The 10920-nt window shown below is 35.7% G+C and overlaps 2 protein-coding genes across 2 annotated transcripts in view; both read right to left on the bottom strand.

Moving 5' to 3' along the window:
• LOC108744891 (facilitated trehalose transporter Tret1-2 homolog) overlaps positions 1 to 7210 on the bottom strand; it is a 12118-nt gene extending 4908 nt beyond the window's left edge. Inside the window, exons 1-3 of the mRNA XM_018480855.2 lie at positions 7002 to 7210; positions 6919 to 6942; positions 6741 to 6864 (exon numbers count right to left, since the gene is read on the bottom strand). Coding sequence (XP_018336357.1) covers positions 6741 to 6864; positions 6919 to 6942; positions 7002 to 7015 — 162 coding nt within the window. The 5' untranslated portion in view covers positions 7016 to 7210. The remainder of the gene's footprint in view (positions 1 to 6740; positions 6865 to 6918; positions 6943 to 7001) is intronic.
• A 236-nt stretch (positions 7211 to 7446) lies between these two features.
• LOC112905650 (facilitated trehalose transporter Tret1-like) lies at positions 7447 to 9559 on the bottom strand (the record flags this gene model as incomplete). Its single annotated transcript, XM_025978459.1, has 4 exons — positions 7447 to 7655; positions 7898 to 7996; positions 8060 to 8245; positions 9388 to 9559. Coding segments are annotated over 4 exons (666 nt in total), but the record flags the coding sequence as incomplete, so codon positions are not given.
• Positions 9560 to 10920: the final 1361 nt, after the last annotated feature.

Here is a 10920-nt window from a genome sequence, read left to right as displayed (position 1 = left end):
ACAGAAGAGAATGAAAGATTATCTGTGGAATATTACTGCCTCAGCATTTGCCTAAGTGATCCAAGGAAACCACAGAAAAACTTGGACCAAGGCAGACGGACGCGGAATCGAACCGGCGTCCTCCCGAATGCTAAGCAATGGTGTAGACCTCTAGGCCATGCCGCTCGGTAAGAAGAAGAACCACGCCAGACCCTTACGGAAATGGCCCTCTGTCAAACCCTTTGAAACTTTGGAGTTGTAGAAACAAAATTAAGTGTGCGAACGCGTTCCGAATGTTGACTGTGGCATATAAAAACACAAAATTCGCGATACCTATTGAACAGACTATAGATTCTGCGTTGGTTCATGGTGTTGATTATAACTTTGAGCACGCCAACTTTCCCCATAAATACACTAGGATGTTGAGGTGTACTACATTTTTTTAGAGTTCAGTACAATCCCTGGTCCATGTTAAGTCCACCTCTAATAACCTTTATTACAATCTTAAAAGCGCAAGCTGTGATTTGTGCGGCTGCTTTTTCAGAAAATTGGACTTAAAGAGACAGTTTGTCATGTAAAATACGCACTTAATTCTCCAGTTACAGGAAAATGCAGAAATTCGAGTTAAAGGGTTTAGAATAACAAAAATATTAAGCATTTTACATTGCCGCTTCGCAGAAGTGCGTATTAATTCGTATTCGTATACTTCATTTACTTTCTCTAGCGATGTGCCCCTTCCAATGTCTTGGATGCGCGCTGGCAAAATCGTAGGTAGGGAGAAAAAAGCTCATTATACTCTTGACTCTTGTTCATTAAACATACTTTTTCATACAGTACCTGCCAAAAGTTTTGTTTAGTCATGAATATTAGTGCGAGTCGAAAACAAGCGTTAAAGTCTTTAATATGTCTTCAGATATAAATAAACATCTCGTTGATATTTTCAGTAGTAAATGGTACCAATAACAGCACATTTGAGCAATGCAATTGTAGTGGATAAAATGGTCAATTTTTCCGTGCAGTACTGTACGGATTATACGCTCGTCACCGGTTAAGAGTTGTCTCCTTCCTTTTCTGGCCTAGTGCTGTTCTTTTCTACTTTGCGCAGGTCAAACTGAAGGTCACATCGCTACAGAAAGTAAACGAAGTATACTTTCGCATACGGTACATAGAATAGAGAACAAATGGTAACATTCAAGATTAAAAAGCCAATAAAATAATAAATAGAATTTATTAATAAAAATTGAAAACAGTTCGGCTTCGTCACATAAACGTTACAACATAAACACATAAATTATTCAATATTATTGTCGATTACTTTTATGTTTTAATAATCTCCTTTGTTTTTGTGATTTAAATTTTCAGTTTAACATTAAAATGAAATGCAAATTAGATCGTAAACGTTTGTATGTATACCGACACAAAAAATGCCATTAAGATAATTAAAAAATGCTATTGTTTGTACGCAACTTACCCAAATATTTTGCTTTGCATTACTATTATATATCTAATTAATTAAATAATAATTATCTGCGCCTAAGAATTTATCACAATGTTTAGAGATGCTCTTCTACGAACTAGTTATTTTTTCTATCGTTTATCATTACGAGATGCAAATTATATATGTATTTCTAAGCAGGTATCATTTTCTCACATTGCTCGTTGTTGTCGTTGTTCTTGCTACCTTCCTTTTTTATTTTAGAATTTTTTACTATCGGATTCCTATTTTGAGCCAGTTTTTTCTTCTCCTTTTTTGCCCTCAATTTCTGCGTCAAGTAGATGGTGTTGTTGTTAAAATACTCTTCGATTTCCGACAATTTCTTCCCGTACGTTTCCGGGACGAAAATGAACACGTAAATGAGCCCCGAGAGGGATACAATCCCGTAGAAATATTGGACGGCGTGGGCGCCCCCCAGGGCTACGTCGAGGGACCTGTAACTTTGAACTGCCGCAAACATGAGTATGTTCGCTATCCCGACGGCAATGCTATGGGCTACGCCCCGGATATCCAACGGGAACATCTCTGCTGTCATGGTCCATGGGATTGCCAGAAGTCCTATCATGGATGTCACCACATACATGAGAAGGGCCACCACGGGAACCCATGTGAGATTAGTTGTTCCTAAAATGTACAGCGAGATAAATAAAATCAATAATATTGAAACCTGTTGGAAGGAATTGATTTTCCATTTGGTTGGATTACTTTGGAATGGCTAAATTTTTGGACTCTCAAGATAGGTGAACAGATTCGATCTGTACTTGATAAAAATCTATTTCAATGAATAAAATAAGACAACAACGTTTTTACACACTTTTATTTCACAAGTAACAATTGTTTCGCCAATCTTGCCTTCCTCAAACTTCCAGTAATTACCACTAATATCACAAAGTATTGTAGGTGTTACCTACCTACCCCAGGGGTTGTTCAAAACAAATTTGGAAGTGGGCAATTATTACATTCGGTTTAGTCGTTTAGTAATACTCCTAATTCTTTATATTTATTATTTTCCAAATATATAGGTTTTTTTCTTTAGTTTCTAGTTAGAAACTTGAGCTACCCCCAGTTACACTCTATACTATGTAATAGATACTAGTAAATATTTGAGTCTGAGGATTAACGAAACAATTATTTCTTGTGAAATTAAAAGGTTGTGAAATTTTGTTTTATTTTATTCAATTAGGTCACACTTTGAAGGAGAATAATTCGATGGGATATAGCGGAGGAAGGTATAAAAGTTAAGGAGTAAATTATGCTGGAATTTATACTTAAGGCGGATCTTAATCCTTGAAGTTATGGTTAAGTCTAAAGTCACTATTGATTTGATAAATATTGATTTCGAGGTACTTATATAAAATAAAGGTATTGAATGAATGTGAAAAGGTACTCCACCTTCGTGTATCCATTGCGTGAAAAGACCAGAAACGAACATGCAAACGGCCATACCGCAACAACTGACCATCATCAGGATCCTTTTTGGGAACCTTTTAAGCAATACTGTGTTTACCATCGACATTAAAAATCGAACGGTACCTATCAATACGGACGCCATGTATGGGTTAATGTCACTACCAACGGCCTGTAAATAAATGGGTTGAACGAAAGATAAAATGAGGAGTAAAATCAGTACTATAAAGAGGAAGACAATGAACGAATGCAGGTACCTACCTGNGTTTAATTCAATTTTGCCCTTACTATCCCAATATGCATGGACATTAAATCATTTATTGTGCTTCCTACCAATTGACATATTAATGACCTTAATAAGAAGTTAGTGAAATTTAATTTTGGTATTACTATCATAATATGCCAGGCTATAAAATTATTTTTTGTACCTCTTGTCGTGTAGCATATGTTAATGATCGCAAGGAAAAGCTAGTTCAATTTAATTTTGTCTGTACTGTAATAGGTAATATTTAATCATAAATAAAATGACTTTTGATTGTTATGACTTATGATGGCCGTACAGAAAAGTTAGTTTAATTCAATTTTGGTATTACTATCAGTTGTAGGCGTTTCAAATACGTCATGATGCTTCGTCGGTTGACGTATTCCCCGATTTTTAATACGTTAATACAAAATCCGCATACTTATCACATTAATTAATAACATAGTTCTTACAATGCCCTTCTAATTTTCGAAACGAAAGGGCGTCGTTCTCTTCCCGAGATAGAAGTTACATTCTTACCCTGTTAAGCAAAGATTTTACCACCTTCTGTGTGGTTTCCACTTTCATCTTTGTATGGGGTGATAATTTACATACTCTCTGCCCTTGGTGTTTCCAAAAATTTTTGCTCATTATCTTATTTAAATATGTGGTTGAAAATAAAAAAATCTTACTAATAATTCTATCTTCAATGCTGCCATAAAATCTATCATCTATTCCTAGTTGATTTATTTCTATTATTTTCTAATGCTAATATCTGTTCAGGATTTTTGCTTTGATATTTGTGAAGCCACTCCAGCGACTTCTTGGCCCTTTCGTTTTTCCCTTTACTAACCAACCAGGTGGGACTTTCGTAAGTAAACCATAGACATAACACGGGGACAATGGTGTACACTATAGAACTCCACGCTACAATACGCCAACTGGAGAACCAACCCTGTAGATACGTTATTACCATCCCTTTAATTAATAATATATGATTGTTCTTCGAAATATTACCAATTGTAACAAACATTTACTCACCAAAAGAGGCGTACAACGGGCAGGTACATAACAGGGCACCTCTCATATCAGGCCTTGCTATTTCGGTTATATAAACAATTGCTGGGCCCGTACCAACGGCTAAAATTAAAAATAATTTTAATATTTTTATTCGCTACCCTGCAACTGTATATAATTTCGTTCTTACCCCCTCCAAACCCTGTTAACAATCGTCCTATTAAAAGCATGGGAGGGTTAGTTGCGAGTGCGATGAGGGCCCACCCTATGCTGTTGGGTATTGCGGCTAACTTGATGGTGTTCAAACGTCCTATCCTGTCCATTAGGAAGCCACTTCCGATGGACCCTAATGGCACCACTAACGCTACACAACTGGCTGTAATAAAATAAACATTTAAAAAGAAATACTAGTGTTTGAGGGAATAGGATTTAGCTTACCTATCCATGAACTTTCGGTTACGGTAACTTTAATATCACTTTCTGGACTCTCTAGTTGTGGCACTAATACTGCTGAATACGCTAATGATACGCCTACTGCTATATGAAAAGATGATGCTAGTAATGTAGCAAAAATCTAAAAAGAAAGGGAAATCCTTAGACCAGATCGAGTATAGGAATATTTCACTGAGGACTTTGTAGAATTTGCAGTTGTTTGTGTATGTATTCTGAATACCAAAGACTATCACCCCCGTATAGTCCTGATTTGCCGCTTATTACCATAAGTTATTTTTTTGCTAATATATGTATGATATTTATGACCTGAATAAGAACATACTACGAAGGAATTATTCTAACTATTCATTATTTATTTATAAAATTGTCACACAATTACTTATGTCTATACGAATACAAGTAGTTTCGTGATATTGTTTCATTTTTACTTTCTCATTATCATTAAGGACTAATTAATAATAACAACTAAAATGCAAATTCTCTCTAGTTACTATTTAGTACTTTATATGTATAATTACAAATGTTCCTACACACTACGAATGTGTTTTAAATAAATTAAAATTGATAATATTATCAAATAGTAATGTGTCATGTACTCTTTGGCCTCGAAATAATAAAACAATTTGACGATATTAACAGTTAATTTTTGGAAATCAACAAGTAAATCTAATGGTAAAAACGTAAATTGATAAGGTTTTCGCGATTACGAAAACTTGATTAATTAATTAATTAATTGTGTTTAAGTGTTTTTTTATGTCTTCTCACGGTCTTTGCGCCGCACATAGTATAATAATAAATGAAAATACACTTACTTGTGGTAATAAACTTTTGAACGTTTTATTGTCATAAAAACTAAGTGATTTGGTGCTTGCTATTATTTCTATTAGTTTCTCTTCCTGTTTCTGGTCGTACGAATATCCTGTAGAAGGATCAATTCTAAAAAAGGCTTCTTTTAAAATACCTTCCAGTACAAAGTAAAGAATATACTTACTGTAAGCTGTAGCAGCTTGCCCTAAAACAAATTTACGTTAAATAAGAAATAANCAAAAATCTGAAAATATAGTAAAATACTTGGACCAGATTGGATATAGGAATAGTGTACTCTTCGTGAGATTTACAGTTTTTTGTGTACTCTGGATCGTGTTTTGTGTCGTCTTGATTTGCATGTAACATATATTTTCTACCAGATACTTTTTTGTAATAAACGAATATAAAGATAGAAGACGAAAAATTAGAAGAAGTGGCTGATTTTAGGTATCTAGGAAGTAAGATAAGTCAGGACGGAATAAGTAGTAGGGATATAAAGCAGAGGATAGCCCAGGGTCGAGTCGCCTTCAATAAGAAGAAGTCACTTCTATGCTTGCGAATAGTTAATTTAGAAATTTCAAAAAGGTTGCTAAAGGTGTGTTTAGAGCGCGGCACTGTATGGGTGCGAAACATAGACGATGGGCGCTGTGGAAAAGAAAAGGTTAGAAGCGTCCGAAATGTGGTGTTACCGCCGAATGAAGAGGATACCATGGATAGAGAATGTTAGAAATGAAGAGGTATTAGAAAGAATAGGAGAACAGAGGACTCCATGGACGTTAATAAAAAATAGGCGAGATAGGTTGGTAGGACACTTTCTCAGGCATGAGGAGGGGTAGAGGTAGACCATGATTAGATTACTGTTCGCAAATAGTTTAGGATGTGGGATGTTCTAGATTTAAGGAAATGCGAAGATTAGCGCAGGGTAGGAAAGAGTGGTAATGCGTGTACAACCAGTCTTAGGACTGACGACCTTATGATGATGACTTTTTGTAATTGTTTTATTTTTTAAAAAGAAACCATTATTATGAAGTAAGCCATTAATGATCTATAAAATCCGGCTCTTTATATCACGTTTCTGTATACGTCGGTATGGTTTCGTGACTTTGTTTCATTCTACTTTTTATTATTATTATTATTATTAAGGAATAACTCGAACTTTAAAAAATGTGCAATGTGGACTTCCCCTGCTGTAAAATGCCTATAAAAGTACTTTATAGTTACGATATAATACATAACAGTATCTACATTTATATATATATAGGTAAGGTAAAAAATTCGTCGAAATTTTCTAGAAAGTTCGAGAACCTTCCCAAACGATAACTAATTTTTGCTAAGACTTACTTGTGGTAATAAACTTTTAAACGTTTTATTGTCATAAAAACTAAGTGATTTGGTGCTTGCTGTTACTTCTGTAAGGTTTTCATCCCGTTTCCGGTCGTACGACGGTCCTGTAGAAGGATCAATTCTATAAAAGGTCTATTTTTAAATATATCGCTATATCGTGTAAAAAAAAACTTACTTATGTAAGCTGTAACAGCTTGCCCTGAAAAGGGATCATAAAAAAGAGAAATACAAATATTTTGTGATGCTTCAATGTCTTACCCTAATGGATCCATAATACAAATGAGGTTTCTTCAAAAATCAGGGTTCATAGATTAAAAGCAGGAAAATAAACTGAAACGAAGGGTGAAACTAAGTGTAAGAACCAAGACAACTGCAACTATTTTAATGGCCCCTTTGAAACAGTGCAATCATTGTTATTGATCATTACTGATTGCGAAACGTGGTGTAAAATGATTTGACATTTTTAGTTAGTGCACTATTATCAAACTATATCAGCGTTATCAGTAGATGAATATGCATTTCATGTTAATATCGATCAACAGAATGTTGCAGTTTTTATTTCAAAAGGTTTAGAAATATTCGTATCACACAAACTACTTATAACTGATTGTATATATAGTAGTTTGGTCTGATATATAATGTTTCCTGGAAAACAAATCATTTTCTTCTTACGAGATATTTGTGTGTCAGCCAACATATTAAATTAGTTTGAACAGATACGCATATCATGGTATTTGTGGAACCACTCCAGCGACTTCTTGGCCCTTTCGTTTTTTCCTTTGCTGACCAGCCACAATGGACTCTCCTGAATGAACCAAAGGAATATTACGGGAATGATGCTATACGCTATGGTACTCCATGCCAAAACACGCCAATCCGAGACCCATCCCTGTAGATATGTTAGGAGCATCCCTAAAACAATCTCAGAATTATCCCTTGATGTCCACGAAAGTAGTTCCGGACTTAGAATAAAAATTGCAATGTAGAGTAATGACTAAGAGGCTGTCCATGCATCATAAAGCTCTGCAAGGTGGGACATGGGATTTGTAAAAGTGGGAGAGGGTTGATACCTCACTAATATGAATGGAGTCAAAAAGTGACTAATACAGCTAATGGACACTAATGACTATGAAAATCAACAACAGTTCACTCACCAAAAGAGGCACACGATGCAAAAGTACATATGAGAGCACCTCTCATATCAGGCCTTGCTATTTCGGTGATATAAACAATTGCAGGACCTGTACCAATAGCTAAAAAGTAAAGTGATTTAAGTTTCCTTGTACGTCACCCTGTGTATATAATTTTCATCGTACCCCCTCCAAACCCCGTTAATAATCGTCCGATTAATAGCATTGGAGCATTCGTTGCTAGTGCGATGAGGGCCCATCCTATGGTGTTGGGTATCGCGGTTAACTTGATGGTGTTCAAACGTCCTATCCTGTCCATTAGGAAGCCACTTGCAATCGACCCCAATGGTACCACTAATGCTACACAACTAGCTGTAATAAAATCAAGATTAAAAATTGTTCCTATATAACAAATTGGTAAAGAGTTTCGTGGCCAGTTGGTTAACTGATGCTATTCTGATTCGAGTCTAAAGGTCTTAATTTGGGAACACGGAATAGATAAGCTGAATCACTTCCTCCAACACCTGAACGGATGACATCCAAGCAACCAGTTCACCATGGAGACTGAGAAGACCAACCAGTGGGGAAATGAGACAACAAATTGGACCACATGGTATATGGGAAACTCACAGATATGGACAGGTATCTGCACGCTTTATCCAAACATCACACAAGTTAGAATTATGACATTAGGACAACTTGAAGGATCTGCGAACCGGAAAATTTTCAGACGGAACTGGGACACTTCAAGACCGCCTTCGGGGCGAATGGTTACAAAAAGAGCCAGTTAGAGAGATCAACGAACAGCCTAAAGATAACATGGATCAACGAAAGTCGCACTATCTTTCTGGTACGATATGTCCCTAAGGTCATGGATCAAATTGACAGAGTCTTGAAGACACGCGACATCAGAATCATCTTTAAACCTACAGAGAAGATCCATCAGACCATCCGATCAACTGAGGTCAAAAGGAATCCTCTTTCAGCCTCAGGGGTTTACCGAATAACCTGTTCCTGTGGAAAGGTCTACATAGGAACTACTAAGAGATCGACGGGAACGAGACTGAGGGAGCGTAAAGCAAGATACCAGCTAGGACACCCTGAAAAGTGCTGCCGAACACTTACTGAGTAATGGTGACCAAAAAATACTCTTTGAGAACTGCAAATTGTTACTTTCGGTCAACGGCTATCACAGCCAGGTAGTTAGAGAGGCTATCGAGATCCAAAAACATCCGGAGATGTTCAAAAAGAAAGAGAAGACCCTCAGACTCAACCATATCTGAAACCTGACCCTCAGGAACATCCCAACGGTTGACTAAACCCAAACAAGCCCCGTTTCCTACCCAGCGGAATAGATACAACTTGCGTTGGAGAATTCGTCAGTCCACATCCGTCATTGTAGGTGGAAACACCTCTGAAGAAGTCGCCACTCTGGCTAGCGAAACGTTAGAAAGCAACTCAAACCAACGATGACTTTTAGACCCGAATCCCTAATTAGAAGGATTTTTTCTTACCAATCCACGAACTTTCCGTTACGGTAACTTTAATATCACTTTCTGGGCTTTCTAGCTGAGGCACCAGTACTGCCGAATACGCTACGGATACGCCCACTGGTATCTGAGAAGATGCCGCTAGTAAGGTAGCAAAAATCTGAAAACAGTACAATATGTATTTGGACCAGATTGGGTGTAGGAATAGTTAATTGGGCCCTACGTGGAATTTGATCGATTTTTTTTGTTTGTCGCCTATATTGAACCAATAATGACGAATAAAATATTCATGTTATCTAATGGGTAAGGGACCGTTCAAGTATTACGTAAGAATTACAGGGGCGAAGGGGGTGTCTGCTCTGATTATTTTTGATGACATGGGGGATGGGGGCGGGTTTGGATGGTGATTACGTCAGCAGTACTTGTTTTTTTACTTTTTCGGTTTTGTACAAAATTTAGTCGATTTTGGTTTGAACGCATATGGACATCCTTCTTGGGTAGGTTTGAAAACGANATCGCAAGGAAAAGTTAGTTCAATTTAATTTTGTCTGTACTATAACAGGTAATATTTAATCATAAATAAAATGACTTTTGATTGTTATGACTTATGATGGCCGTACAGAAAAGTTAGTTTAATTCAATTTTGCCCTTACTATCCCAATATGCATGGACATTAAATCATTTATTGTGCTTCTTACCAATTGACATATTAATGACCTTAATAAGAAGTTAGTAAAATTTAATTTTGGTATTACTATCATAATATGCCAGGCTATAAAATAATTTTTAGTACATCTTGTCGTGTAGTGTATGTTAATGATCGCAAGGAAAAGTTAGTTCAATTTAATTTTGTCTGTACTATAACAGGTAATATTTAATCATAAATAAAATGACTTTTGATTGTTATGACTTATGATGGCCGTACAGAAAAGTTAGTTTAATTCAATTTTGCCCTTACTATCCCAATATGCATGGACATTAAATCATTTATTGTGCTTCCTACCAATTGACATATTAATGACCTTAATAAGAAGTTAGTAAAATTTAATTTTGGTATTACTATCATAATATGCCAGGCTATAAAGTAATTTTTTGTACCTCTTGTCGTGTAGCATATTTTAATGATCGCAAGGAAAAGCTAGTTCAATTTAATTTTGTCTGTACTGTAATCGGTAATATATCTAATCATAAATAAAATGACTCTCGATTGTTATGACTTATGATGGCCGTACAGAATAGTTAGTTTAATTCAATTTTGCCCTTACTATGCATGGACATTAAACCATTTATTGTGCTTCTTACCAATTGACATATTAATGACCTTAATAAGAAGTTAGTAAAATTTAATTTTGGTATTACTATCATAATATGCCAGGCTATAAAATAATTTTTAGTACATCTTGTCGTGTAGTGTATGTTAATGATCGCAGGGAAAAGTTAGTTCAATTTAATTTTGTCTGTACTATAACAGGTAATATTTAATCATAAATAAAATGACTTTTGATTGTTATGACTTATGATGGCCGTACAGAAAAGTTAGTTTAATTCAATTTTGCC

The sequence above is a fragment of the Agrilus planipennis genome, unplaced genomic scaffold (assembly GCF_000699045.2).
Source record: "Agrilus planipennis isolate EAB-ADULT unplaced genomic scaffold, Apla_2.0 scaffold6, whole genome shotgun sequence".
Lineage (NCBI taxonomy): Eukaryota > Metazoa > Arthropoda > Insecta > Coleoptera > Buprestidae > Agrilus > Agrilus planipennis.
Note: the sequence above shows the minus strand (reverse complement) of the source record. Positions and strands in the feature narration are given on the sequence as shown.